Below are 27989 nucleotides of genomic sequence, written 5' to 3'. Positions count from 1 at the left end.
ACAAATACGCAATTTCCCGTCACTTTCTGAAAACATTAAAAATGTAATTTCCCTCCCAATTCACCATTTAGAATTAGGGGACTCTGTGCTGGAATCTATGGTTTAAGTGATCCCTGCTTTTTGTAGAAGCAAAGCATAGAGTTGGAAGAGAGACTGAGAGGTCTGTCTGGTTCATTTGCTCTTCGTGGGGGCAGCTGAATGTATTTTCCATTTCCTCTTTTTCCCCTAATTAATATTAGCAAAACTGATACTTTTTTTTAATATAAATTTATTTTATGTTTGGCTGCGCTGGGTCTTCGTTGCTGCACGTGGGCTTTCTTTAGTTGCGGCGAGCTGGGACTACTCTTCGTTGCAGTGCACGGGCTTCTCATTGTGGTGATTTCTCGTTGTGGAGTGCAGGCTCAGTAGTTGTGGCTCGCAGGCTGAGTGGTTGTGGCTCACGGGCTTAGTTGCTCCACGGCATGTGGGATCTTCCCGGACCAGGGCTCGAACCTGTGTCCCCTGCATTGGCAGGCGGATTCTTAACCACTGCACCACCAGGGAAGCCAAAACTGATGCTCTTGAGGACAGAAACTGAGTCTGCTTTTGCTCCCCAGCGGCTGGTACCACACCTGACCCACGGTGGGCACAGGGTGCACATTTGTGGAAGGAGTCCCACGAAACTGACACACATGGAGGAGTGGGGAAGGAAGGGAGTGCAGTGGTGCTCAGTCACGTGTGTGGAGGTGCTGTACGAGATACTGCCTTTCATCCTCACGGCTTCCATCCTTCCTTCTGAGACGCGGAGCCACAAGACGGGGAGGTGGCTGATGCGGGATTTGAGCTGAGACCTGCCTGACTCTAAAACCATTTCCCTTGCTGCACAGTGGTAGACAGTTTGCCTCGCCCTGAGCATTGTGCAAGAAAAAGAAACGATGAAGAAAACACTACTGTTTATGGGAATGCGTACAAAAGTATTGACCTGGAAGTCCTCTAGCTGATGATAACTCATAATTTAACTTCCCCTGCAGACCACTGTCCCAGGCAGAAGAAACAATGTAATGCTACAGCCCCTGCAATCTGATACCCCATATAAAATTACTGTTATTGCTGTTTATGAAGATGGAGATGGTACCCATTTGACAGGAAATGGAAGAACTGGTAAATGTCTTAAACCTTTTATAATCTTTAAATTTGGTAGTATTTGAGTAGATACGTCTCAGACACTCCATTAATACTGCATTAACATTTGTATTAGGTATTGAATTTTGTCAGAATGGTATGACAACAGAATGTGTTATTAACTTTTTAAAGGTCCACTGAAAGAAGGAAAATGAGACACAAATCTGCGTATTTTGCTTTGCTTGAGATGGTTTTATTCTTTGGAAAACCACTGCCTAGTCACCGAATAATGTTTTAGCTTGTGTGGTATCCGTTAAGGCTGTAGCTGTTAACTCAGTCAAAGAAGTGTTCAGCATAAAAGACCCCATCACCATAGAATCTTAAGTCATGAAAAAGAAGCAGGATGATTGGTAATCATCTTCTGTCTTTACAAATTTAGCTTTTTTAAAAAAAAAATGTTTTTTCTATGGTACTAATGGATTACCAGGGTTCAGGCCCCTTTTCTAGCCTGCGTGGGTAGCAGTTCCTTATGGTTTAGATCAAAAGTTCTCTAATTTGGTTGCTGGAATCATCTGAGGACCTTTAAAAAGGCTTACGCCTGGACGCCACCCCAAGAGATACTGATGTTAATGGTCTAGACGTGGTCCAGACCTGCCGAAGTTCTAGTGCGCAGCCAAAGCTGAGAGTCCCTGGCTGAGCGTGAAGGTGGGCTGGGCCATGGGTCCGCTGGGTTCCATTACTGGGAGACATGGGTAAGACACTTTTCCACTTTGTTCAGCAAAAATCCACTTAAGTAACATGATTTCAGGCTCCTTGCTACACTTAGATGCCCAAACTCTTTTTCTACTTGAATGATCTTGACAACATTACAGGATTTGGGAGAGGTAACATTTGAAAACTCCTGAGAAAAAAGCAGGACCAGAGTGTTTCAGCTCAGTCTTTGGAGGCCAGGAATTTGTATATTTATTGACACCTGTTGTCTACAGGACTGAGTCAACACAGACTCCATCTAGCGACTCAAGATGATTTTAATTTAACAGCTTCCCATTTTCACTCTTCCCTTAGGTTTCAGAATATATTTTGGTATTTTTCTGGAGGAAATGCTGTATTTCAGAATTCTGTGCTTAATCAAGAACATACAAAAATCTCTACTAGATCTTTAGTTTTCTAGGAAGGGCCAAAACCACTTCTGGCTTCTCTTGTAAAAAAGTTTTTGAAGTTAAGTCCTTATTTGTGTAATGCTATGAATAAAAACTCAGTGGCTGACTAACAGGCTACCTCACAGCATTGATCTAATAGGAGATAGAGTTGGGTAGTACTCTGGAGGTGTAAGGATTTACTCTAGGTTATGTTGGTAGAGGTTATAGTGGTGCTGGGGAAGAACCTCATTTTGGTCACTAGCTAGCTGTGTGGTCTTGGGCAAATCATATCTTATTTTTGTGATAAGATGGTTGGATTAAACAGTCTGTAAATCATTTTTTTGGCTCTAACAATCTGTGATCTATAACATTCAAAAAATGGTATGAGATCTCTTTTACTTTTTATAATTCTGAATCCAGTTCTAGAAATCACCGGTTCCTGAGTCCATTTGATTTGCTGTTTGAATTTGGAAAACTACTAAGCTATCTGTTGAACATTTCAAGACCTTTTAATTGTTTTCTGGAGCGGGACAATATGGGATATTATTAATTTGCTCTCATGAGGCTGCACTGTCAATATTCATGGTCAATACTCATAAAGTTCTGTGCTCTCTCCTCGTTTGTCAATAAAAGGTCAGTAAGGTGTGCCAATATTTGTTTTCAGTGGGATTACTTCCTCCTCAGAACATACACATCTCAGATGAATGGTATACGAGATTCAGAGTGTCCTGGGATCCTTCACCATCTCCCGTTCTTGGATATAAAATTGTGTATAAGCCAGTGGGTAAGGAAGCACCTTTATCATCTTAGAAATGCATTGGAGGGTTATTTGTGCATGAGGGTGTTCTTTGTTGCATCCCCCATGATTAGATTCTCCTGATAGCTCAGTTATCACATCAAGTCCTCTCTTACCAGAGGTAACGTTTCTGGAAATAGTATTTAAGCCAATGTTCTAAAGTATCATTGTTACTATGGGTTTAGATGCAACTCCCATTAATCTGCATGACGAAAATGTCTGATCTGGTTCATAAAATTGCACAAATTGAAGCTGTGTTCAGACAACCTATATGTTAAAATGATTGTGAAAGAATGAGTACTTAATCAGTATAAACTTGTGTATTTTTCCCATTAGGTCAAGGTATTATTCCATTTGGGGCATGTGCATTTTAGTTTATTCACGACAGGCTTTCTTTTGGCTTCCCACGGACACTTTCACCTAAATGGACATCCCCTCTATTAAATTATTCGCCATCTGTGTTTCCATCTTCTGTCTATATGTTTAGCAAAATGGAAGCAAAATACTTTTATAGTAAATTTGCTGGAGTATCTTCCATGCACCCAGGAAGGATGTGAACTAGAAAAAAATAAAGGAGAGAAGGCAAGTGTAAGGATATGTGAGCCTGTGTAAGAAATGGAGAGGGAACTTCAAGGTGCAGGACTTGCAGTAACTAACCACACTGCATGGAACGGGGTGGGAGATAGACGTTCTTAAATCATCTCTACAACAGAAAAATGTTCATTGAGCACCTAGTATGTACAAAGCACTATGCTGCAAACTGGAGCTTAAAGAAGAGGCTTGAGAGTCTAGAGTAGTTGACGGTGTGATGATTTATTCGTTAAAGGAACAGTAATTACACACCTGCTACATTCATTAGTACACATGCTAGCTACTGTGCTATGCTTTGAGAATAACAAGGAAAAGGATTCGGTCTCTGCTTCCAGTTTTGTATTCACCATGTAATGCGGCGGGTGTTACGGGGAGCACGTGCATAAGGGCTATGGAATTAATGGTGTTCATACTATCATTTGAGTATAAGTTATTTGATTTTAAGAAAAATATGAGACTAGGGATGACATATGTCTATGTATTTTTGTGATTGTTATTAAAGGTTCCAATGAGCCCATGGAGGTCTTTGTTGGAGAAGTGACATCGTACACGTTACACAATCTCAGCCCCAGCACCACCTATGACGTGAATGTTTACGCTCAGTATGATTCTGGTCTCAGTGTCCCTCTGACGGACCAAGGCACTACCTGTGAGTCACGTAGCTTCTTGTGGTTGTAAGAAAAAGTGTAGTGTAAATGACCAGGTCCTTCTGTTTTAATTTTCTTTCTTTCTTTTTCTTACGCATGTTTCTTCGGCATTGAGTAGGTAACTCTTTTGTGTCCGGCTAAACAAATACTTACGTCATATAATCAAGGATACAGAATGTATGAGATATGTTTGTTTCATAGAAAATACATTTTGAATTTTAAAAGATAAAAATTATAAAAATTATGATTTTATCCATGTGGGATGCTATGTGGTTTTTCCCGACATTTGATGTTAAACATATATTACCTAAATGTATTGATCTAATTGAAAGTTTTCCCATAAATGCCATGATGACTGATTCAGCTTGCAGATAGATTTTGTTGTCATCAAGTGCTTTAATGGCCATTTGAGGACTTAGCAGATAGCCTTTCAGAAAATTTTTTTTATTATTTTTCATGAGGTGTCGTTGACATTCATTGCGTTGAGAGGGGCTATAGGCAGACCTCATTTCATTGCTCTTGGCTTTATTGTGCTTGGCGGATGCTGTGTTTTTTTTATAAATTGAAGGTTTGTGGCAACCCGGCACGGAGCGAGTCTACTGGTGCCATTTTTCCATCAGTATTTTCTCACTTCATGTCTCTGTGCCACATTTGGTAGTTCTTGCAATATTTCAGACTTTTTCATTGTTATTATGTTTGTTATGGTGATCGGAGATCAGTAATCTTTGATGTTACTATTGCAAAAAGATTACAATTCGTTGGAGGCTCAAATGATGGTTAACAGTTTTTAGCAATAAAGTGTTTTTAATGAAGGTATGAACATTATTTTTTTAGACATAACACTATTGCACACTTAATAAAGTACGGTATAGTGTAAACATAACTTTTATGCACTGGGAAATCAAAATATTTGTGTCACTCGCTTTATTGTACCAATATTTGCTTTATTCTGGTGGTCTGAAACTGAACCTGCAGTATCTCAGAGGTACGTCTGAATGTGGATTTTCCTTCCCTTGAAAATCAGTCATAGAAAGGGAGGTCGGTTTTGACAATACCATGTTTTCGTGTTTGTTTCATGTCTGTTTCTTATGAAGAAACAACGTGAAACTTTAGACATTATTTTTTTCAGCCACAGTGGAAGTTTTAAAATTGTGCTGTGATTAAAAGTATGCTTTTTTTTGCCTTTATTTATGAAGTAAATCTATTTCTTTCTGTCCTTCTTTTGTAGTATATTTGAATGTGACAGATCTGAAAACTCACCAGGTCGGGTGGGATACATTCTGTGTTAGATGGTCAGCTCACCGGGCAGCCACTTCCTACAGGCTAAAACTAAGCCCTGCAGATGGTACGTGTGCAAAAAAAATCACCTGGAGCACATAGTAGCCACATTTAAAACTTCAGTAAAGGTGTCATTCTATTTATAAAATGATGTATCAAAATGTCTTTAAATATAATTACTGGCGACACTGGCATTTTTCCTCTGCTGTCCTAATCAGGAACAAGAGGACAGGAAATCACAGTGCGTGGATCAGAAACCAGTCACTGTTTCACCGGCCTGTCACCAGACACTGATTATGGCGTCACTGTCTTTGTGCAGACACCAAATCTTGAGGGACCAGGTGTCTCTGTCAGAGAACATACTAGTAAGTGTTTGAGTAATCTGGGGAGTCTCTGTAAGGCTTCAGAGTAGGATGCTCTGGGTGTGGGAGACATAAGTGACTCCTGTGTGACACTTCTCCTTACGAGCGGCAATAGTGACATGATGGCAGGTCCTTGAGGTGGCGTCTGCAGCTGGTTCAGCACCTTTACCTGCTGCAGATCCGTGCTGCCCTGTCAGAGTTGGCGTAATTGTAAGGAAAGACCTAAAGGAGGGAGAGCTGGCTCTAGCTGACAGTGAGAAGGTGCACATGGATCCATATTAGTGACCTCTGCTCATCTGACTGTATCTGAAGGTCTTACGTTCTCCCTTTGCATCTGGGCTTCGCTTCATGCTGCTGTAGTCAATGTTGAGTGACTACCAATGGTACCAATTTGGGATAAGATAGGATTCCCAGTATGTCAGTGCCCATGACACTTGATTTGTTATCGAGGACTGAAATGGCTCTAAAAATTTACTTTCTGAGATATGAAATGTGCACATGTTGCGTTTTTCTAATTATTATTTTTAATTCTAGCTGTAAAACCAACAGAAGCTCCTACAGAGCCGCCTACACCTCCTCCCCCTCCCACGATTCCACCAGCCCGGGAAGGTAAGTACAGCCATTAGGCAATGCATTCAGCTGATCGGGATTGATAGCCTTCTTACTTATGCAGTTGATATAGAACATTTCTGACCTATTATTCCCGCTAAAGAGTTTTTCAATTAAAGGCAAAGATTACCAGTCATTTGCTCTTCTGCTCCAGGCCCATTTTAGTGTGAATAAAACCAGTCATAGGGCTTCCCTGGTGGCGCAGTGGTTGAGAATCTGCCTGCCGATGCAGGGGACACGGGTTCGAGCCCTGGTCTGGGAAGATCCCACATGCTGTGGAGCAACTAGGCCCATGAGCCACAACTACTGAGCCTGTGCTCTAGAGCCTGTGAGCCACAACTACTGACCCTGCGCATCCAGAGCCTGTGCTCCGCAACAAGAGAGGCCGCGACAGTGAGAGGCCCACGCACCGCGATGAAGAGTGGCCCCCGCTCGCCACAACTAGAGAAAGTCCTCGCACAGAAACGAAGATCCAACACAGCCAAAAATAAATTAATAAACAAACCAATGAACCGACATTAAAAAAAAAAAAAACAAACCCAGTGATAAACCACTCTGCCTCTTCAGCTGGAACTCTGTTTCCTCGATTTTGCAGATGAAGGTCTAGGGATGCCTTAAATAATCCATTGTCACATGGAGGGCATTTCTTTCTTGTGGCTGCTGGCATCAACAGGCACTGGGGACCTTTTGGGCTAAATCTGCAGCGTAACCCCTGGGCCTTTGGCTTTGGAATTCCTGGCTTCTGACCTAAGAAAGGCCCTGGATTACACAAAGCTAAAATATTTCCATTCACCAAGGTTGGAGACATAATTGTGCCTTGTAGTAAACTGGTAAAAAGACATAGACTGAGCTATTAAGATTGGTCTCTCAGTAATTTGGGGCAATGCTCAGTGCTTCATCAAATTAAGTTTTAGCTAATTAACTACTGGTTTATTCTTTTCCCACATTCTGTTTCCAACATTTAATTGAAAGTATTTTTCTTTTCTCTTAGAAGGCTCTAGAATGCTATGGTTATTAAGCCTATTAAAGAAGTAAAATTAAAAATTAAAAGTGTATTATTATAGGATAAAATAGTAGTGTGTTTCTTTAGACTGTTGAAAGGAATTCAGTAAATATTTTTGGCTTAAAGACATGTTAAGCAAGACGAAAAGACAACCCTCAGAATGGGAGAAAATATTTGCAAACGAAGCAACTGACAAAGGATTAATCTCCAAAATATACAAGCAGCTCATGCAGCTCAATAACAAAAAGACAAACAACCCAATCCAAAAATGGGCAGAAGACCTAAATAGACATTTCTCCAAAGAAGACATGCAGATGGCCAAGAGCCACATGAAAAGATGCTCAACATCACTAATTATTAGAGAAATGCAAAACAAAACTACAATGAGGTATCACTTCACACTGGTCAGAATGGCCATCATCCAAAAATCTACAAACAGTAAATGCTGGAGAGGGTGTGGAGAAAAGGGATCCCTCTTGCACTGTCGGTGGGAATGTAAATTGATACAGCCACTATGGAGACCAGTATGGAAGTTCCTTAAAAAACTAAAAATAGAACTACCATATGACCCAGCAATGCCACTCCTGGGCATATACCCAGAGAAAACCATAATTCAAAAAGAGACATGTACCAAAATGTTCATTGCAGCTGTATTTACAATAGCCAGGAGATGGAAGAAACCTAAGTGTCCATCATCGGATGAATGGATAAAGAAGATGTGGTACGTATATAAAATGGAATGTTACTTAGCCATAAAAAGGAAATTGTGCCATTTGCAGAGGCGTGGATGGACCTAGAGACTGTCATACAGAGTGAAGTGAGTCAGAAAGAGAAAAACAAATATCATATATTAACGCATCTCTGTGGAATCTAGAAAAATAGTACAGATGAACCTATTTACAAAGCAGAAATTGAGACACAGACGTAGAGAACAAACGTGTGGACATCAAGGTGGGGAAAGGGGGTGGGATAAATTGGGAGATTGGGATTTAACATATATACACTACTATGTATACAATAGATAACTAATTGAGAACCGACTGTATAGCACAGGGGAAAAAAAAAAAGAAGGTACAATCTGTTTGTAGGGCATATATTAAGTTCACCTTAAAAATGCATTCCACTATACAGTAGGTGCAGACAAATACTGTTTGATTCCACTTAAATGAAGTACCTAGAACAGTCAAATTCGTAGAGTCAGAAAGTACATTGGTAGATGCCAGGGGCAGGAGGGCAATGGGGGGTGGCGAGGGGGAATGGGGAGTTAGTGTTCAGTGGGGACAGAGTTTCAGTTGAGGAAGGTAAAAAATTAGGGAGATGGATGATGGTGAGAGTTTCACAGCAATGTGAAGGTATTTAGTGCCACTGAACTGTATAGTTAAATGTGGGTAAAATAGTATGTTTTATATTATGTGGCTTTTACCACGATAAAAAAACACTTTAAAAAATGGATCATAAACCCACATATAATAATTAATCTATAAACCTTTGTGACCTGAAATTAGGCCAAGATTTCTTCAACATCACACCAAAAATGTGAGCAAAGAAATAATTGATAAATTGTACTTCATCAAAATTAAGAACTTCTCTTTGAACAACATTGTTAAGAGAATGAGAAGACAAGTCACAGATTAGGAGAAAATATTTACAAATCACATAATCTGCTAAAATACTTATATCCATATTACATAAATAATTCTCAAATCACAGTAATAAAAATACCAACAACCCAATTTTAATAAGTGAGGAAAAAATCTGAAAGGACATTTTACCGAAGAAGATATGTGAGTACTCAGTATCAGTCATTAGAGACATGCAAGCCAAAGCCACAGTGAGACACCACTACACCTATTAGAATGTCTAAAATTAAAATGACCACGTGTTGGCAAAGACGTAGAGTACCTAGAACCGTCATATGCCGCTGGTGGGAATGTAAAATGTAGAACTACACTGGAAGCAGCTTGGCTGTCTCTTAAAGTTGAACATAAACCTACGGTACCGCTCAGTCATTTCACTACAAGGTGCTAAACCAAGAGAAATGAAAGCATATGTTCCCACAAAGGCTTCTACAGGAATATTCATAGCAGTTTTATCTGTAAGAAAAAAAAAACCAGGTAATTGGAAAAAAACAGGAAATGACCCAAATGTTCATCAAAAAGTGAAATAATAAGCAATAATGGAATAAATGGAATTCTTCTCGGCAAGAGAAAGGAACAAGCTATTGTTAAACGCAACAGCATAGATGAATCTCCAAATGGGTGCAAGATGCTTGAGGAAAAAAAAAATACTGTCTGATTCCATTTATATAAAATTCTGGAAAACGCAAATTAATCTATCATGTCAAAAGGAGATCAGTGATTTTCTGGGGATGGGAAGGGGTGTGGAGAGGACTGACAGGGAGAGACTATTATAAAAGGACACCAGTGAACTTTTGGGGGGGATGGATATGTTTGTTACCTTTTTGGTGGTAATGACTTACTTCTCTGGTGTATTCGTATTCCACAACATATAAGATTGTGAATTTTGAAAAAAAAAAAAAAGACATATTAAGGTTTTTTTCTTAATAGGCTTTATTTTTTAGAGCAGTTTTAGGTTCACAGCAAATTTGAGCTGAAAGTACACAGAAGTCCCGACATGCCCTGCCCCCTCACATGTACAGCCTCCCTCCACTCTCGACATCCCCCCTGCCAACCCGGAGTGGGACGTTTGATACATCCTGTGAACCTATATTGGCACATCTTTATCACCCAAAGTCCATATTTACATTAGGGTTTATTCTTGGTGTTATACATTCTACACGGTAAGTTTTTATCACTAAAATGTTAAATTTTTATTTTCAGAATTTTTAGCTTTCAAGTCTGAAGATTCTAATTAAAGGTGTTTCTTTATTTTATTCCACCCCTTCCCTCCCTCCATATGATTCTAGTGGCCTAATTTAAAATGAAAAGACACCTTATCTACACCAAGTCTTTGATAATTATATACAAAAATCTCCAAACCCACTGAGGGCTCTTCTTAAGTTCTGAGCATGGTTGTTTTTTCACTTGATTTCCTCCTTAGTTATTGTTTGAAGCTCCTTGAAGAATCCCATGAGGAGGGAGCATATGTTTGCAGAATGACCAGATGGAGTAATTCCAGAGCAGAAATTGAGGGCCAGTTAGACTAGCGCTTTTCAGACTTCTCTGTGCGCGTGAATCATCTGGCACCTTGCTACTGTTGATTCGGTTGCAGGACGTTTGGGGTGGGCCCCAGGACTCTGCATTTCTATCAGGCTCCCAGGCGATGCCGTTGCTGCTGAACCACACTTGGAGGAGTAGCAGGGTGTTAGATTACGTTTCTCAGTTGTGTAACTTCACTTAAATGAAAGAATTCATGAGATTTGGGGCTTCCTCTGTGTTTTTCCCCCAGTGTGCAAAGGGGCCAAGGCAGATATTGTATTCTTGACTGATGCCTCCTGGAGTATCGGGGATGATAATTTTAACAAAGTTGTAAAATTCATCTTCAATACTGTGGGAGCCTTTGATGAAATCAGTCCTGCTGGAATTCAGGTGGGTGTCGTTTCAAAGGTTATTCATCTGTAATGTCTTGCTATTTCCTTTAAACTTTTAAGTAGAAAGACTTTTCAGTATAAACTCCATTTTGACTTTGTTATTTTCTCTTTTCTTTACACATAGACTTTTGGGAAGGACTTGGGTGCAAATGATAAATAAATAGAAAAATAAATATTCCTCTAGGTATTCTCTTGGCTAGATGATATTCCTGTTGCAGAATTTAGGGGAGTCTAGCTCTAACTTCCTGCTTAAATCTTTTGACAATGATACATTTTCCTGAAAGGTCATTTTATGTTCTGGAAGTTAAATGCATTGTGATTGTTGTACCCGTTAAGTCAGGAGATTCAGTGATGGATAGTGACTGGAGGGGCTGTGTGGAACCCTACTGCCCCCTCTATCATGACATTGCAGATATTACCTGAACCAGAAGAAGAAAGGCCATTGTTAACTCAAAGGGAAATTAATTTGTTTTCCTACAATGATAACTACCAATTATCTTGCTTTGGAATCACTCCAAATTTATTGCTTTTACTGGAGTGGGAACTTAGAAAAATTAATCCTTCCATGACACACCTCAAAGAATAATTCCTCGCTTAGCTCTGACCCACCAGTAAAGCTGAGAATCTCCTCCACTCCCAACATACCCCTGGACTCAGGGCCAGTGGCTCTGTTACTTACTACCTGGATTCTGCAACCTCGAAGACCCACTTCAATTCCACCCTTTCTGGAGAGGCTTCCTTGATAGTTTTAGGCATTTCAGACTCCTGAAGGGTTTTGTCTATGTTGCTGTTACGGCACGTATCTCTTTATATTGTCAATATTTGTGTGATTCTCTTCTGTCTAAATCATTGACTCCCTTAAGGCAAGAGACTGTATTGTGTTATTATTTTTCTGAATCCTCTTTCCCTTCCCATTTCTCTTGGTGAAGTTTCTTCTTTATTTAGGCAGGTACATCTTAGAGATGTTATGAAAATAAGAGATTTTTGACATAAATCACAAATAATTTCATAAACAAATCATGTCTTCTTTTATGCAACAATGCTTTGTGGAATATGTTAAATTTCAAATCCCCAAATAATTCTGTAGATGTTATTCCAACCCAAGAAGAGTAAAATGTTAGGCTAGTTACAGTCTTAATTTAAAGTGTGAGCAAGTAAGCCTTTTTTGAAATCCTTTTAGAAATTAAGATTTCTGATAAAAAATAAGAAAAAAAGCTACCATATTTTATTAACTTCTATGTGCCAGCTACTTTGTATACATGATTCTCATTCCTTAAACTGGTCATAGAAGTAAGTATAATTATCTCCATTTTACTGATAAAAAACAAAGGCCCAGAGATGTTGGGAACCAACCCAATGTCACAAAGCTATTAACTGGCAGTGCTAGGATTTGAGCCCATTGAATCCTGACTATAAAGCTTTTATTCTTTCCACTAAATCACACTGTCACTGAATTGGTGATGAGTGTTCCAATTCAGTGTGCCATTGAACACTGCTCATGTTCAATGATGAGTGCTCATGTGCCATTTTTATATTACAATGAAGAACAGATGTGGTCAGTGAGAAGGGTCAGTTGTCCGAGAAGCAATTGCTTAGCCAATATTTGAGCTCAAGATGGGATGTTCTCATTTCTGATCTTGGAATCTCATTACTCTCCAGCTTTACCCATCCCTTCTTACATCCTAGAGAATAAATACAGTGCATGTACATTATTCATATCAATTACTGACACTTTCATTGAAGATCAGAAATCAGAGAATTTAGTGAGACAACAGTAGTCAGTGTTATAATATTAGCTATAAAGAGCATACCATATTCTGTCAGGTCTAATAGACTTCTTTTTCCCATTATGCAGCTAGAAGAATCACTTGACAATTGAAACATTAAAAGAGGTGACTTACCCTCACCACCAAACCGCCTTTCCTTTCAGGTCTCATTTGTGCAGTACAGCGACGAGGTCAAGTCTGAGTTTAAGCTGAACACGTACAACGACAAGGCCCTGGCCCTGGGGGCCCTCCAGAATATCCGGTACAGAGGAGGAAACACAAGAACAGGTACAGTTCATCAGCGTGTACATAGACCTTTACTCTCCAAAGCCTTTGGAGTGATAGGCGGAGTGTTAAGTCTAACATTCAATTGCTTCTCAGCTGGGCGTGGCTAAGGGCACTTGGAGAGCTTCCACTGAGATGACACTAAAATGTTCCATGCCACATTCTATAGGCAAAGCTCTCACGTTTATCAAGGAGAAGGTCTTGACCTGGGAGAGTGGTATGAGGAAGAATGTCCCCAAGGTGCTGGTCGTGGTCACAGACGGTCGGTCACAGGACGAGGTCAAGAAGGCGGCTTTGGTCATCCAACAGTCAGGTAAGCACAAGCATACATTTAAAAAAAAATTTTATTAGAGTCTAGTTGATTTGCAATGTTGCGTTAGTTTCAGGTGTACAGCAAAGTGATTCAGTTATACATATACATATATCCACTCTTTTTCAGATTCTTTTCCCATATAGGCCATTACTGAGTATTGAGTAGAGTTCCCTGTGCTATACAGCAGGTTCTTATTAGTTATCTGTTTTATATATAGTAATGTGTATGTGTCAATCCCAATCTCCCAGTTTGTCCCCCACCTCCTTACCCCCTGGTAACCGTAAGTTTGTTTTCCACATCGCACAAGCATAAGTTTGATGCCTAGTGATGGCACTCATTATTTTCACAGTTTCAAACATCCAGGAATGATTGCAAAAGACCAAAATTACTGATTTTACTTTAGTTTCTGTTTTACTCTGTATTCCGTACCCTTCTAATGTTAGTTTACATTTCATCACGGAATGGTTTGATAATTGCTCAGAAATGACATGGTGTATTCTTTGTATAAGACGTGCCTCAGGGTCAGTCCCCCATAGTGGCTGGAGGCCTACACAACAGCAGTAATGGGATGATCCTCGAGCAGGCTTCCTGCCATAGCATAAATGAGTCTTGGTGCTGGTTCAGTCCTATGCAAGGAGAGACATAGGTTTAGCACGTCCTGGCAGATGCAGATCCCAAACAGATTGCTGGAAGGTTCACTGCAAAGGAGCAGAGAGACCTCAGGGAGATATTGCTGGTGTAGATCTTGTCAATCAAACATGCTGAAAGCCTCCTTGTTACACTGCCCTTTGGATTAGTTATTCAGGATGATTAGAGATGAAACTAAATCTTTATAGTTGCATGAACACCCCCGATCCTTCAGGCAGCGTCCAAGGTGGACATATTTTAGAGAGAATTCTATGCTATGCATGATTTCTTGTGGTGTAAATTGTAAAGTCCTTCGTTACATGGAATTTGTCATCTGCACATACATGGGTCTTTGGCTAAAAGTGAGTCATGACTAGTGCTAAGTCATACTGTGTCTTCTTACAACAGATTGTTCTATGCACTGATCTTTTTATAAGTTGTTGCTGTTACGTTATGCACTTTGAGCAGATTCCTGTATATTTTAGGCTCCTCTGTGATTTAACTTTGGGGTTATGAATGTTTGCTTCTCAAGTTACCTTATTTATATCTAATTATGTAACTAATTCTACTGTTGAATTAAGCTTTTGGAGTGAAAACTTTGTTTATTCGTATTAGCCTAAATAAGTGAAAGTTTATTGCCAGTGGGACTTGTAGATTCCATTTTGAAAGTGGTCAAAGTGCTGACTTTGAGCCTGAGTTTATTGAGTAAATCAGTTTCAGGAATTCAGAGTTTAAAATGAGCCCATTGTTGGTTTCTGAGGCACATGAGCTTGAAATGTTAATGTTGCCTAAGACAGCTGCAGAATTAATGGGTATATTAGGACTGTGGATGTATAGAAGGAAATGAGTACCACATTAAGTCATTCTGCTATTAAAATGTTCACCTTTTAATTGTTAAGACTTTATTTTAGGAAATCCAATTAATTGAATTTTATAAGCCAGAAAATAGGAAGACCTGGAAAAAGTACATGTTCATTAAAGAGAGTTTATGTCAATTAAAAGAACTTGTTGCATTAGCTGAGAAAATATGGCATCATTTCTGATAAGATTTTGTTTTGAATTGTTTAAACCATAAAGGATGGAAAAAAGGATGTGTAATTCTCTCTATAAACACTGCTCTGCAGGGTTCAGTGTCTTTGTAGTTGGCGTGGCTGATGTCGACTACAACGAACTTGCCAACATAGCCAGCAAACCTAGCGAGCGGCACGTGTTCATTGTGGATGACTTTGAATCTTTTGAGAAGATAGAGGACAACCTCATCACATTTGTCTGTGAAACTGCCACTTCAAGTAAGTCATGACCCACATGGATCCATAGTCTCAGTTGTTTTGAAAAAGTAACTACTGAGCAGACCAGGGGTCCCCAACCCCTGGGCCGCGGACTGGTACTGGTCCACAGCCTGTTAGGAACCGGACCGCACAGCAGGAGGTGAGCGGTGGGTGAGTGAGCGAAACTTCATCTGTATTTACAGCCGCTCCCCATTGCTTGCATCACCACCTGAACCGCCACCACCCGCCGTCCGTGGAAAAATTGTCTTTCACGAAACCGATCCCTGGTACCAAAAAGGTTGGGGACCGCTGGGGTAGACCATTCCCTATCCTATATGAGATCAAGTCCGTGCATAAATAGATCCTGGGAAACCACTTGAGAACCTGATGAATCACTGTTCCTATTGAGATCATGCTAACTGTGTGCTTGTCAGAGGTCCATTTTTAGGCTTGAAGATGTAATGTTCCTTGTATGGAAATAAAGTGTTTGAATATATCCTTTTCCCACCATCCCAATGCCTGTGACATTTGAGAAAATTAATCTTCAACTTAGAAATGCATTTATAGAAGCATTCCGTGGGATGAAGGATTTTCCCTGTTAGTAATCAATTGGTATTTGTCCCGTCAACATCCGTGTTTCAAGAGAGCCACGAGAAAACTGACTTGTGTGAGTGTGCACTGTAGAAATTCACTTGGTTCCCACTTGTTTACTTGGGTGTAGATTTTTCATATTATACCGAGACCTCAAGCTCAACTCTTAAAATACAGTGAAGGACAAAAGATTGATTATTGAAGTTGGTTTGTTTCTCTTCTCCATCCATGAACTCTGATTCTTGGGGTCTTAGATTATGGAGACAGTTGTGTGGCTGGTCTAGACCCCTGATCCCAGGCAGGGCTGTGCTTTTTAAGTGTTATGTTTTCCCCTATGAAACATTATATTGAGATCTCAGAACTCGGGTTAGAGGCGGCAGTAGTAAACAAATGTCAGTGGTTTACCGTAAAACTTACGCTGAAGCTCAGAATGGAATCACACTAGTGCAAGTGAGCAGGGATCACCAGCTGCCCCCTCGATTCCACGAGGTCCCGGATGCAGCCCTGTGCTGCCCCAGCTCCAGGGCCCAGGGTGAGACCCGCTGCACACCTGCCACTGTGAAGTTTGGTGGCTGGTGTGAGCCTCCATGGCTTGGCAGAGAAGACTGGGTGGCGACAAACTCCTCCTGCCCTTGCACAAATCTGAAGTTTCCTGGGAGAAAAGTTCCTTATTTTTTAGATTTCTATTTTTTTTTTCACAACTCACACACACACTGTATTTTATTTTTACAAGAGATAAATCAACTGACACCAAGCATTGTAAATGGATGACCACAACAGAAGCAACAATGATTGCAATTACCAAACACGAAACACACTCACACTATGTCATAATAGTGACATTCAGTCCAGGAGTCCTCCACTGTAACAGCTCCTTTACTTTGCAGTGAAAATTGATTTGTATATTTTTCGCCTCTGAGTCCTTGTGGATTTTTATTTTTATTCAAACAGAAAGTCACAAAAATTATAATCATCCTCATCAGTAAAAGTTCTTTAATCTATTGAAAAACATCTATAAATTTCCCCCCTCTAATTCAATCTTACCATTCTTTTTTTTTTTTTTAATTTATTTCTAGCTGCGATGGGTCTTTGTTACTGTGTGCAGGCTTTCTCTAGTTGCGGCGAGCCGGGGCCACTCCTCGTTGCGGTGCGCGGCTTCTCATTGCGGTGGCTTCTCTTGTTGCGGAGCACGGGCTCTAGGGCGCCTGGGCTTCGGTAGTCGTAGCACGCGAGCTCAGTAGCTGTGGCTTGCAGGCTGCAGAGCGCAGGCTCAGCAGTTGTGGCGCATGGGCCCAGTTGCTCCGCGGCATGTGGGATCCTCCCGGACCAGGGCTCGAACCTGTGTCCCCCGCATTGGCAGGCAGATTCTTAACCACTGCCCCACCAGGGAAGCCCCAATCTTACCATTCTTAAGAACATTGTAAAATTCCAGCTGGACTGGAGAATGTCCAGAAAACATGGTCACACTGGTCAGTAGTATAATTTCATGTACACGTGGAAAGTCTACACAAAATAACTCAGAAAAGGTTAGATTGATATGTTTTATAAATGAATGAACAGGTTTGTTACTTGATGTATGTACGCAGGTGCTTTCTGTGCGTGTATAATGTTTGTATACCCTGTTGGTGAATCGAACTTAAAGAACACTGTACTTTGCAGATTGTCCTCTCATTTATTTGGATGGCTACACCTCACCAGGTAAGTGTTCATACTCGGGCTAATTTATTTCAGGATTTCAAGCAATAAGATAATTAAAATGACCTCATTTCAATATATTTTTTTTTTCTGATGTAAAGGTTTTAAGATGCTTGAAGCATACAACCTGACAGAAAAGAATTTTGCTTTTGTGCAAGGAGTCTCTTTGGAGTCAGGGTCTTTTCCCAGCTACTCATCTTACAGGCTTCAGAAGAACGCCTTTGTGAATCAGCCTACAGCGTGAGTGTGACAACAGGAGTTCCCTTTCTTACCACGGGCCAGATGCTTTCTTGAGGCTTGGAATCTTTGCTGATGTCTTCGAACCCTGGTATTTTAGAATTGAGTCCTATGGATGACCTGGTTTAGTTTCCTTAAGTACAGTTGGGTTAACTGCGTTCCATTGGGTCACACGGGAGACTAGGACTCAAGCTTGCTACTCTGAGACCCAAGAATCTCATCCTGTGTCTGCCGTATGATGGATTACTGATCCTTTTGAATTTAAGTCTAGGATTATAGTTACGCTTCTAAGAGAGGTCGTTTAAACAGGGAGGCAACTTCTTCTTTTGAACGTTTCTCCCTTGGTGCAGAGGGGCTGCATGGAATCAACGCAGAATGAGAAGAGGAATTCTCCCCAGTGTTTCCGACTCCACAAAATGAAAGACTGCAGTGGCCTTGCTTGTCCATGATCTGTGATCTGACAAGCAGCAGTTAGTTTTTTAAAAATTATTTTATTTCATATATTTTTTGCGGTACGCGGGCCTCTCACTGTTGTGGCCTCTTCTGTTGCGGAGCACAGGCTCTGGACGCGCAGGCTCAGCGGCCATGGCTCACGGACCCAGCTGCTCCGCGGCATGTAGGATCTTCCCGGACCAGGGCACGAACCCATGTCCCCTGCATCGGCAGGCGGACTCTCAACCACTGCGCCACCAGGGAAGCCCTTGACAGATCTCTTTTTTAAAAGGCTGAGCAAAAGAAGCTAAGCACAAAATAGTATATTCCATGGTTCCTACTATATAGAATTCAAAATCAGGCAAACTAACCTATGGTGTTAGAAGTTAGGATAGTATAGTTACCCTTTGCAGGGAATGGAGGAAACTGGACAAGGGTACATAGGGAGCTACTAGGCTACTACAACAGGTTATGTCCTATTTCTTAATCTGAATGCTGGTTAGATGGTTTGTTTTTTTTTTTGCGGTACGCGGGCCTCTCACTGTTGTGGCCTCTTCCGTTGCGGAGCACAGGCTCCGGACGCGCAGGCTCAGCGGCCATGGCTCACGGGCCCAGCCGCTCCGCGACATGTGGGATCTTCCCGGACCGGGGCACGAACCCGCGTCCCCTGCATCGGCAGGCGGACTCTCACCCACTGCGCCACCAGGGAAGCCCAACAGTTAGTTTTTATTGGCTGGTGCTCTGGCAATCTGTTGGGTAGCTCTAGATGTTGGTTATTTTACTTGATGAAAGTTTGTACCTGGGTCCAATAACCAAAATATGGGCTTTTTATTTATTAGAATGAAAACACTTGAATGTCAAAAAATATGTGTTTGGCATCTTATGGAGGGAAAAGAACAAGAAGAAATAAAGTTTTCCGAAACTTAGGACAGGGTCAGACAATGATGCCTGAAATTTGAAATGCTCTGAGAAAGCTGATGGAAAATTCAGAGTGAAACCAAAGCTCATTTCTTTTCAGGAAGCACAGATTTCACTGTTGTGGTGTGGCCACACTGTGAGTTCCTAACTCTTTTATGGTTAACCACACGGGTTCGCAGTTTTAGGTTTACCAATGAACCTAAGTACCCAGCACGTAACTCTGTCACCTCAAGATGCGATTCCTACATTTTAACTTATGACAGACCACTGTCCTCTTAAGATTCAGAACTTGTGGCTGAAAGAGGCATAAATGCAATTAAACAATTTTTTTTTTCCTAATCACTCATTAACTAAAACAGGAGAAGAATGGGCTAGGTGAGAAATGAATTAATATGGAGAAATTAGTTTTAATGTGGAATGTTATGAAGATGGTCAGTTTATGGACGTACAAAAGGCATCGTGTCAGCTTGCCCAGAACATGTGCTTTAAGAAGTAGGGCATTACAGAGTATTGAGTAGAGTTCCCTGTGCTATACATATGGGAAAGGAATCTAAAAAAGAGTGGATATGTGTATGTATAACTGATTCACTTTGCTGTACAGCAGAAAGTAGCACAACATTGTAAATCAACTGTACTCCAATAAAAATTAAAAAAAAAAAAAAGTAGGCCAGCGTTATATTCCAGAAGCGCTAGCAGTGTGGTACTAGGACATGAAACCTCAAGAGACAGTCTATGCCCTCTGTCAAAATCCATGGAGGAGTTGCTTCTCTTCTGTCCAAGAGCTGATTTTTTTTTTAAACATCTTTATTGGAGTATAATTGCTTTACAATGGTGTGCTAGTTTCTGCTGTATAACAAAGTGAAGCAGCTATACATATACATATATCCCCATATCTCTTCCCTCTTGCATCTCCCTCCCACCCTCCCTATCCCACCCCTCTAGGTGGTCACAAAGCACCGAGCTGATCTCCCTGTGCTATGTGGCTGCTTCCCACTAGCTATCTATTTTACATTTGGTAGTGTATATATGTCCCTGCCACTCTCTCACTCCCAGCTTACCCTTCCCCCTCCCCGTGTCCTCTAGTCCATTCCAAGAGCTGATTATTAAGCCCCTTTTCCTACCTTCAGGAAGATAGTGCTATTAAATGGTCTCAGACAAAAAACCATTAATTCTGCTTCAGAGATTCCCCCAGAACAATGACTGACTCAACCCTAGAAGGACACATGGGGCCACATTTTACGTCTAACAGCCTTAGAGCCAAGAAACATTTCCTTTTAATTGAATCACAATGTACGTGGCCATAAAATCTATTATTGGTTTTGTTTCGGGGAACATGTGACCTTCTGGAGATTATCTGATTTACTTGATTTTAAGGGAGGACTAGGGAAGTGTAAAAACTATTAGATACAGGGAGGGCGCAATTAAACCCTTAAGCCATCTTGCTTATGATCTCATACTCCTGATGTTGGAAATTAAATATATTTAGAAAGATTTACTCTCTTTAAATTACATCCCTAGATACAAGTTTTATCACCCTAAAATCATTATATAGTTTTATAATTATCTATGTGCTTAGAAAAAATGATTTATTACCAGTAGGATGAAAGACCACTTGGCAATTTCCCAGACTTTTGTGACTTTATCCGATTATAAATCATCTATTACTACTTACATAATGGGTCTTTAGTGTTTGCTATTTTGAGGTCATTCTTAAATTTTTCCCCTTCTAATATGTAGCCAGATTATTACAAATGGCTTCTAATACTACTCATGATGAGATTCTAGCCCAAAGATTTAAAATATCCTCTATTTCTGGTGAGAAATCCTTATTAATTAATTAATTTTGTTTCATCCAACAGAGATCTACATCCCAATGGCCTCCCCACTTCATATACGATTATATTACTATTCAGACTTCTCCCAGAAACTCCCAATGACCCTTTCGCAATTTGGCAGATCACAGACAGAGACTACAAACCACAAGTTGGGGTGATTGCAGATCGTAAGGATTATAATTTATCTTATTTTAAGGCCCATGCATGCATATTTTTGATTATGTTTTTCCTTTTCTCTTTCTTTAAGAACCTTCTGAATATATATATATATATATATATTTACTTGATTATGCTTTTATGTTTGAAGTTTTAAAAATATATCAGTAAATATTTGAATTACATTTTATCTTAACTGAAATTATTAATTTTTTTAGAGAATTCTCCAACAAGAATTATTTGTTAATACTTTCAATATAGAGTGTCCATGCATTTGATTTAATAACAATTATGTGTTGATTACAGCTTCTAGCAAGACATTATCATTCTTTAACAAGGATACAAGGGGTGAGGTACAAACTATTACATTTGACACAGAGGAAGTGAAGACATTATTCTATGGAAGTTTTCATAAGGTAAAAACGTAAGATTATAGAAAAATAAATATTTATAGAAAAAAGTTATTTGTAGAAAAACGTATATGACTTAAAATTTAAACTAATTTAATTTATTATTTATTAAAATGTCATGTTAAACTGGTGGAAACATAGCCATGTCTTTTAAAAACAATACCTTATTTCAAGGAATTTGATTAATTCAGAGAAGGAAATTTAAAACGATAATTCTACTAGCCATGAGATAACTACTATTAATATTTCAATGTATTTTCAATGCTAATGTCTTTTCAGAATATGAGTCCTGTAGTATATACAATATTGTATGCCCATTTTTCTACCTACCATTTTACTTTGAACCTTTATGTCGTTTTGTTTCAAAAGCTTAATTTTTGTGGATTGTATTTAATTGATCAAATTATTTATTCTTTTATAGAGAATAGTAAGCTGCTTCTGCTTGCTTGTTTATTGAAAAGTTACAAACATGCCAGTCCAAAACTTATCATTAACTATCAAAATAATTAAGACAACTGTTTACTAAATTAACTTCTGCATGAACACATTTACAACTTCTCTAAAAAAATCTTATTAAAAGTTCTAAGATAAATTCTTAGGGGATTATCTATTCTTGATGATCTTAATTTTTTAAATCGCAACATTGAGGATAAATAGAAACTTGCTGTCAGGAAAATCAACTTACAGATAAGAGTGCTGAAGTTGGCAGCGTTAGAAATGAAAAGCACCGTCTAGGTCAGGCGTGGATTTTTTTTTTTTTTTTTTTTTTGCGGAACGCGGGTCTCTCACTGTTGTGGCCTCTCCCGTTGCGGAGCACAGGCTCCGGACGCGCAGGCTCAGCGGCCATGGCTCACGGGCCCAGCCGCTCCGCGGCACGTGGGATCTTCCCGGACCGGGGCACGAACCCGTGTCCCCTGCATCGGCAGGTGGACTCTCAACAACTGCGCCACCAGGGAAGCCCAGGAGTGGACTTTTTAATGGAATTTCTTCATCCACTGGATCAAGTTAACAGGAGGAAGACTACTTGTCGTGCAAGTGGTCTAAAATTTCCCCAGTGTAGCGCTCAGAAAGTTAGTCCCCATACACAGAAGACAAATATTTCTAGTTCAATGTGATTCTCAAGTGAAAATTGAAGAACGACCCTGTACTTGGGTAGATTTAGCTGAATTTCTTGCTGATTCTCTTCCTGAGAATCTTGGCTTCTTTCCAGACTGTTCTTATTCATGAATCAGATTCTTGGTGAGGATGACAAGGGACTCTCTTCATGGGGCTTGGAGAGGCCTCAGCATGCGCATTAGTGAGAAGCAAAAAGCAATGATGGAAAAACAGAGATCTCTGAGAATAAAGCCATATTTGCTTAACAGTTTACAGACTTTCCTGGTAAGGTCCAGCAAAATAAATGCCTCATTGGGAAAGCAGATTCTAGACAAATATTACTGGCTTCAACTTCTCCTTGTCCGATAATAGATGTTGAATCTGGCAAAGTTCTTAGGAACTTTTTTTTGGCTCATTGATACACCTATTAAACTTACACTTGAATAACTCACCCAAAAAGACTATTTTATTTTTCTTCCATACCCACTGAAGATATTAGAAATTCAGCCCTCTCTTAACCAACGGATAACCATTTAGGAGCTATTATTAATAATATAACTATTATTAATTTCCAACTTTCATTGAATGCTTCATTTTACTGAGCAAAATAAGGCAGTATTTTGAAGAGGTCAAGAGTGACAGTCATTAATTATTGCAAATCAAGATAATTATTTTTTGACATTCCCTTCTTAATTTGGCTTTATAGAGAGAGGTATTTGTATTCTTAGGTTTTACATAATGCCTCTTTCCTGTTCTCACAAGCGTTCTTTTCTCCTCAAATTCTCTACCTTCTTTTTTTCATAATGTCTTTCTTTGTTTTTAGTTCCTCCTCTACTTTTTCATTATACTGTTTTCCCTCCTTCATTCCCCCACACCGTTCTTCTGACCTACTCTAATTTATCCTATCTATTCAAGTACCAAGTGCGATCACTATTGGCTACTTACATTCCACTGATCCAAGGATTCGAACACTCTTCTCTCATTTTCCATGTAATTCGGGAACTGAAGTTCTTCAGTCCTTGAGATAAGAACAAGTAGTTCTCTGATAGCAGCAAATTAGTGAGAATAACATACAGGGGGCTCTTGGGAGAGATGGGGATAGCTTAAGTAAGGAATGGCAGACAACTACTGCTTCTGGAGAATTCTCTTGAAGCGTTTTCTATGTCTCCATCCTGTTGTAACAGATGACATAGATTCAAGAGAGAGATTTCTAATGAGACAAAGAAGTGGAATAGATGACAAATAAGGTTTTAGGGAATGGGAGACCTTGGGAAGGGTGATGAGTTTACAGGGGTGTTCCTATTTCTTTCTACTGGTCTGTGTCCAACAATGCTTCCCAGTTGGGAAAGAGTCCCTAAATACTTGGGACAATTGTAACAGATGACATAGATTCAAGAGAGAAATTTGTAATGCGACAAAGAGACGGAATAGATGAAAAATAAGGCTTTAGGGAATGGCAGACCTTGGGAAGGGTGATGAGTTGACAAGAGTGTTCCTATTTCTTTCTACTGGTCTGTGACCAACAATCCTTCCCAGTTGGGAAAGAGTCCCTAAATACTTGGGACAATGGTGTCCAGATAAAGGCCGCTCTGAAATGTACACTGAAGAGATTGTAGCAAAATATATTTTTAGCATGTGTTTCTTTCTGGTTAGCATTGAATGACAAGTGTATTTGGAATAACTTTGTTTCAAAAATTGAAAGTTTTGATTTTGAAATAATTTTTCTGGATACTATGATTTTTCAAATAGTTTGTGAATGTTTGCTTCTGAGATTGTTCATATAAGAGCCAACAAATAAGCTTTAGTTCTTATTATATAATAAATATCTTGGGAATGTTTGTATGGTGTTCTTCTTGAATTCAGTATTAGATGATTGCCCTGGGGGTATTTAAAATTATTTTTAGTAAGCCATGTATCACTTTTATATAAAAGCAATATATAATTCATACTTACCACTTATAGATGCACTAAATTAGTGTTTTGGTGGTGATTCTATGTGGAAAAAAATATTTACTGCTTAAAAAAATCTCTAGAGATTGTCTTATGCTTATTTACTCAAAGCATTTAAGGGAATTTCTGTTCCTTAACTTGGAGCCAAACTTTTCAAAGTAATCATCACGGGCTTACTTGAGTATTTGGGCTGTGATAAGTGGAAACTCTGAGTATAACTATAAAGTCAAAGATTACCCGCAGCCATTCTTTACATGACTGAAATACAGATGTTTTCTTAATTAGCTGTACTAATAGATTTTTTGAGATTCTGAGTGTCTTCAATATCAGATAAAAAAATAAATCAACAAGATTATTTTCTTATAAGGAAATTGAATCTTGAATCTGTTGATTTCCAGAGCTGAATCTCTATAAAAGACACGTGCTAGCTCTTTCCTATGTTAGGTATCTGCATGGCGTGTAAGATCTTTTTGGCAGGGATTAGGGACTAACAAATTAAAAATGGAATTTAGCAAAATCAGTGGAAGACATTCGAGGGTCCTTTGTCCTGAGTATAATAATATATTAATGATTTATTAACTTGTATTTGAATAGCTCATTTTTAAAAATTTATTCTTAAATACTTACTATAAAATATTGGCTCTGTTCCCTGTGTTGTACAATATATCCTTGTAGCTTATTTTATACATAATAGTTTATACCCCTTAGTCCCCTACCCCTATTTTGCTGTATCCCTATCCTGCCCCTCCGCTTGCCTCTCCCCACTGGTAACCACTAGTTTGTTCTCTACATCTGTTGAGTCTGCTTCTTTTCTGAATAGCTCTTTATAGTTTACAGAAGCATCTCATCTACTACAATATCTCTGGCCATCTCAGGAAGAGTACAGAGTGGGGAAAATAAGAAATTATGCAAGTGTATAATAGCCGAAGGAAACTGAGACCCAGAAAGCTTAAGTGGTTCATTTAATTTGATGCAGTTAATAAATGACATTGACACGGCAACCTGGTGCTTGGATTTTTAGTCCAAGCCTCTTGACTTGGGACGAGAATAGCTTGAAGAACACATTTTTTAAAAACTGTGATCTGAAATATGTAGGAGCCAGGTTGTTCTGGGTAGAAATTTTGTAATGGAAACAAATGATCTTTTTAGGTTCATATCGTAGTGACCTCCAAAAGTGTTAAGATTTACATTGACTGCTATGAAATTATAGAGAAGGACATCAGGGAAGCTGGAAATATCACAACTGATGGTTATGAAATTCTTGGAAAACTACTTAAAGGGGAGAGGAAATCAGCCACAGTAAGTAACACATTTTTCTTTTTCTTGGTACCTTGTATTAAGATTGAAATGACATTTTTAAAAGTAATCAGTGAAGTTTTCTTCCTCGGTGAGTTTTAAATTGTTTTATTTCTTGGTTAGATTGAAACGCTGGAAAAGTTACACTGAGAAAATATGCTACTGACAGAACATGATAATGGGCTTTACTGCTAGAAACAAATTAAGTTGTCAAGGCACCAGAGAACATCATGTAGTCGACTTGGAACTGAATCAAACTGGAGAGTACAACACAAATAGTTTCCAGTGAAATCTAAACCAATTCAGTTTTTGTTCTTCAAAGGTAGTAACTGTTAATAAAAAATGTGCGCACTCAGGACACTACGCATCTGTGGACGCTGGCTGTGACCGTCACAGACTTGCTGTCCCCTCACTGGGGGGTCACATCCGCCTCAGAAGGAGATGAGTGTAGTCGGTCAGCCACCCCTCACTCACAAGTGTCACTGGCTCAAGTTGGAGGCGGGGGCTTGCCAACCCTTTTACAATGCTACTTAGTAGTAACATTTTAAGCCTAAGGTTTTCACTGTACCAGGCTAATTAAGTTCATATTAAATGTTGACCAATCATAACATTGTTCTAAAAGCAAGACTAATAGCCTTGGCTTCTATTATTTTTAAAATTGCATTTACTGAATGTAGCTTTCTTCCACGGATAGGATTTTCTTCTTCTTGATTCAAAAGTGAAATTTTTATTCCACAATGTAGAACCAAAGAGTGCAAATTGAATATAATTGTGATTAAAATCATTTATTGAATATTGGATTTGATATTTAAATAGAACAATTCCATTAGGTTTATAAAAGCATGGCTGCAGCGAAACAATCTTTATCAAAAGAGCTCTATTTTTTTAAATGTAGAAAGATAGAAAATATATATTATATTGAAATAGTTAAGCTGAAGGTAATCATAAAATTATCAGTTAGCCCCTAGGTAAGAACTTATGAAAAGAAGGGCATCAATTTTAGAATAAGTGAGGAATATTTTTTTTAATGTTACTTTTCTGCAAGGGTGGACTTTTAAAAGTTGATTTAAGTGTGTGTAGTCTTCAAATTCAGAATTAAATACATTCTTAATTTTTAAGTAAATAAAGAAATTAATGTTTTCTTAAAAAAACCCAAAACTCAATCAAACATTTCATTTTAGCCAAGGAAGTGGATCAGAAGTGGAAATATCACGTACGCATTTTGCTTTACTATCGCTTTCTCTCGGGCATAGGTTTTTCTGTTCTTATGAAGTAAGGATCACATTGCTTTCATTGCCTGTTCCCTCAAGAGCGTCTCTGTGAGAAGTTGGCAGAGGTTAAAATGTGGAAACGTTAATATGAAATGTTTTCACGCATCTTTAGCTCATGTTGCTGTTGGTTGTTTGCAGTTCCAAATCCAGAATTTTGATATTGTCTGCAGTCCAGTGTGGACCAGTAGAGACAGATGCTGTGATATTCCTTCCAGGGTAAGTAAAACAGAATGGAATTCTGTGGCGGTGTTAAGAGTCCCCGAGGAATAAGGGATGTGGGCGTGGATGGCTTGGGAGAGCAAGTAGCCCTCTGCAGCTGCATCTCCAGGATGGGGCCAGGGACACGCAAGGTGTGCGTGCTCATCAGGGACCACAGCTCAGGCTGGGGACCCCTCCCTAAAAATCAAGAATGTAGAGAACCACATATGGAAATCCTCCCTGCCAGCCAAGGTGGTTATGCATAGTCAGAAAAGTCCAGCTGAATCAGTGTGTCTGATAAACCCACTTATTGCAGAGTCCTTCCTATTGCTTGTAAAATACCAGCATTTTACAGGATAAGCCATCACCTCTCTGGATATCTAAGTAGAAATAACCGTATTTCTTTTCAAGATGATGGCTTTTACCCATAGTATCTGTGTAGGTTGTAATAATTACAAAGGTGAATGCTGTTGATGGATTTGAAGCTTTAGGCAACAGTGAGCTGCACGTACCCACGGGATGAGTATGCGTTATTTATTCAACAGATACTTACTGAGCACCTGTTGTAAG

At 39.4% G+C, this 27989-nt stretch overlaps 1 protein-coding gene across 2 annotated transcripts in view; it reads left to right on the top strand.

The window, feature by feature from the left end:
* The window catches only part of COL12A1 (collagen type XII alpha 1 chain), a 115430-nt gene that overhangs the window by 65789 nt on the left and 21652 nt on the right, over positions 1–27989 (top strand). For both annotated transcript variants that reach the window (XM_089921747.1, XM_089921746.1), the window contains 16 exons: positions 1011–1140; positions 2905–3024; positions 4130–4276; positions 5503–5619; positions 5771–5917; positions 6449–6523; positions 10935–11074; positions 13007–13130; positions 13297–13440; positions 15192–15356; positions 17586–17624; positions 17723–17861; positions 21068–21210; positions 21506–21615; positions 25804–25953; positions 27360–27437. In XM_089921747.1, coding sequence (XP_089777873.1) covers positions 1011–1140; positions 2905–3024; positions 4130–4276; positions 5503–5619; positions 5771–5917; positions 6449–6523; positions 10935–11074; positions 13007–13130; positions 13297–13440; positions 15192–15356; positions 17586–17624; positions 17723–17861; positions 21068–21210; positions 21506–21615; positions 25804–25953; positions 27360–27437 — 1968 coding nt within the window. The remainder of the gene's footprint in view (positions 1–1010; positions 1141–2904; positions 3025–4129; positions 4277–5502; positions 5620–5770; positions 5918–6448; positions 6524–10934; positions 11075–13006; positions 13131–13296; positions 13441–15191; positions 15357–17585; positions 17625–17722; positions 17862–21067; positions 21211–21505; positions 21616–25803; positions 25954–27359; positions 27438–27989) is intronic.

Source organism: Delphinapterus leucas, chromosome 12 (assembly GCF_059928025.1).
Source record: "Delphinapterus leucas isolate spDelLeu-1000000601 "Yukka" chromosome 12, BTC_Dleu_Yukka2, whole genome shotgun sequence".
Taxonomy (NCBI): Eukaryota; Metazoa; Chordata; class Mammalia; order Artiodactyla; family Monodontidae; genus Delphinapterus; species Delphinapterus leucas.
This window is presented reverse-complemented; position numbering and strand designations above follow the sequence as displayed.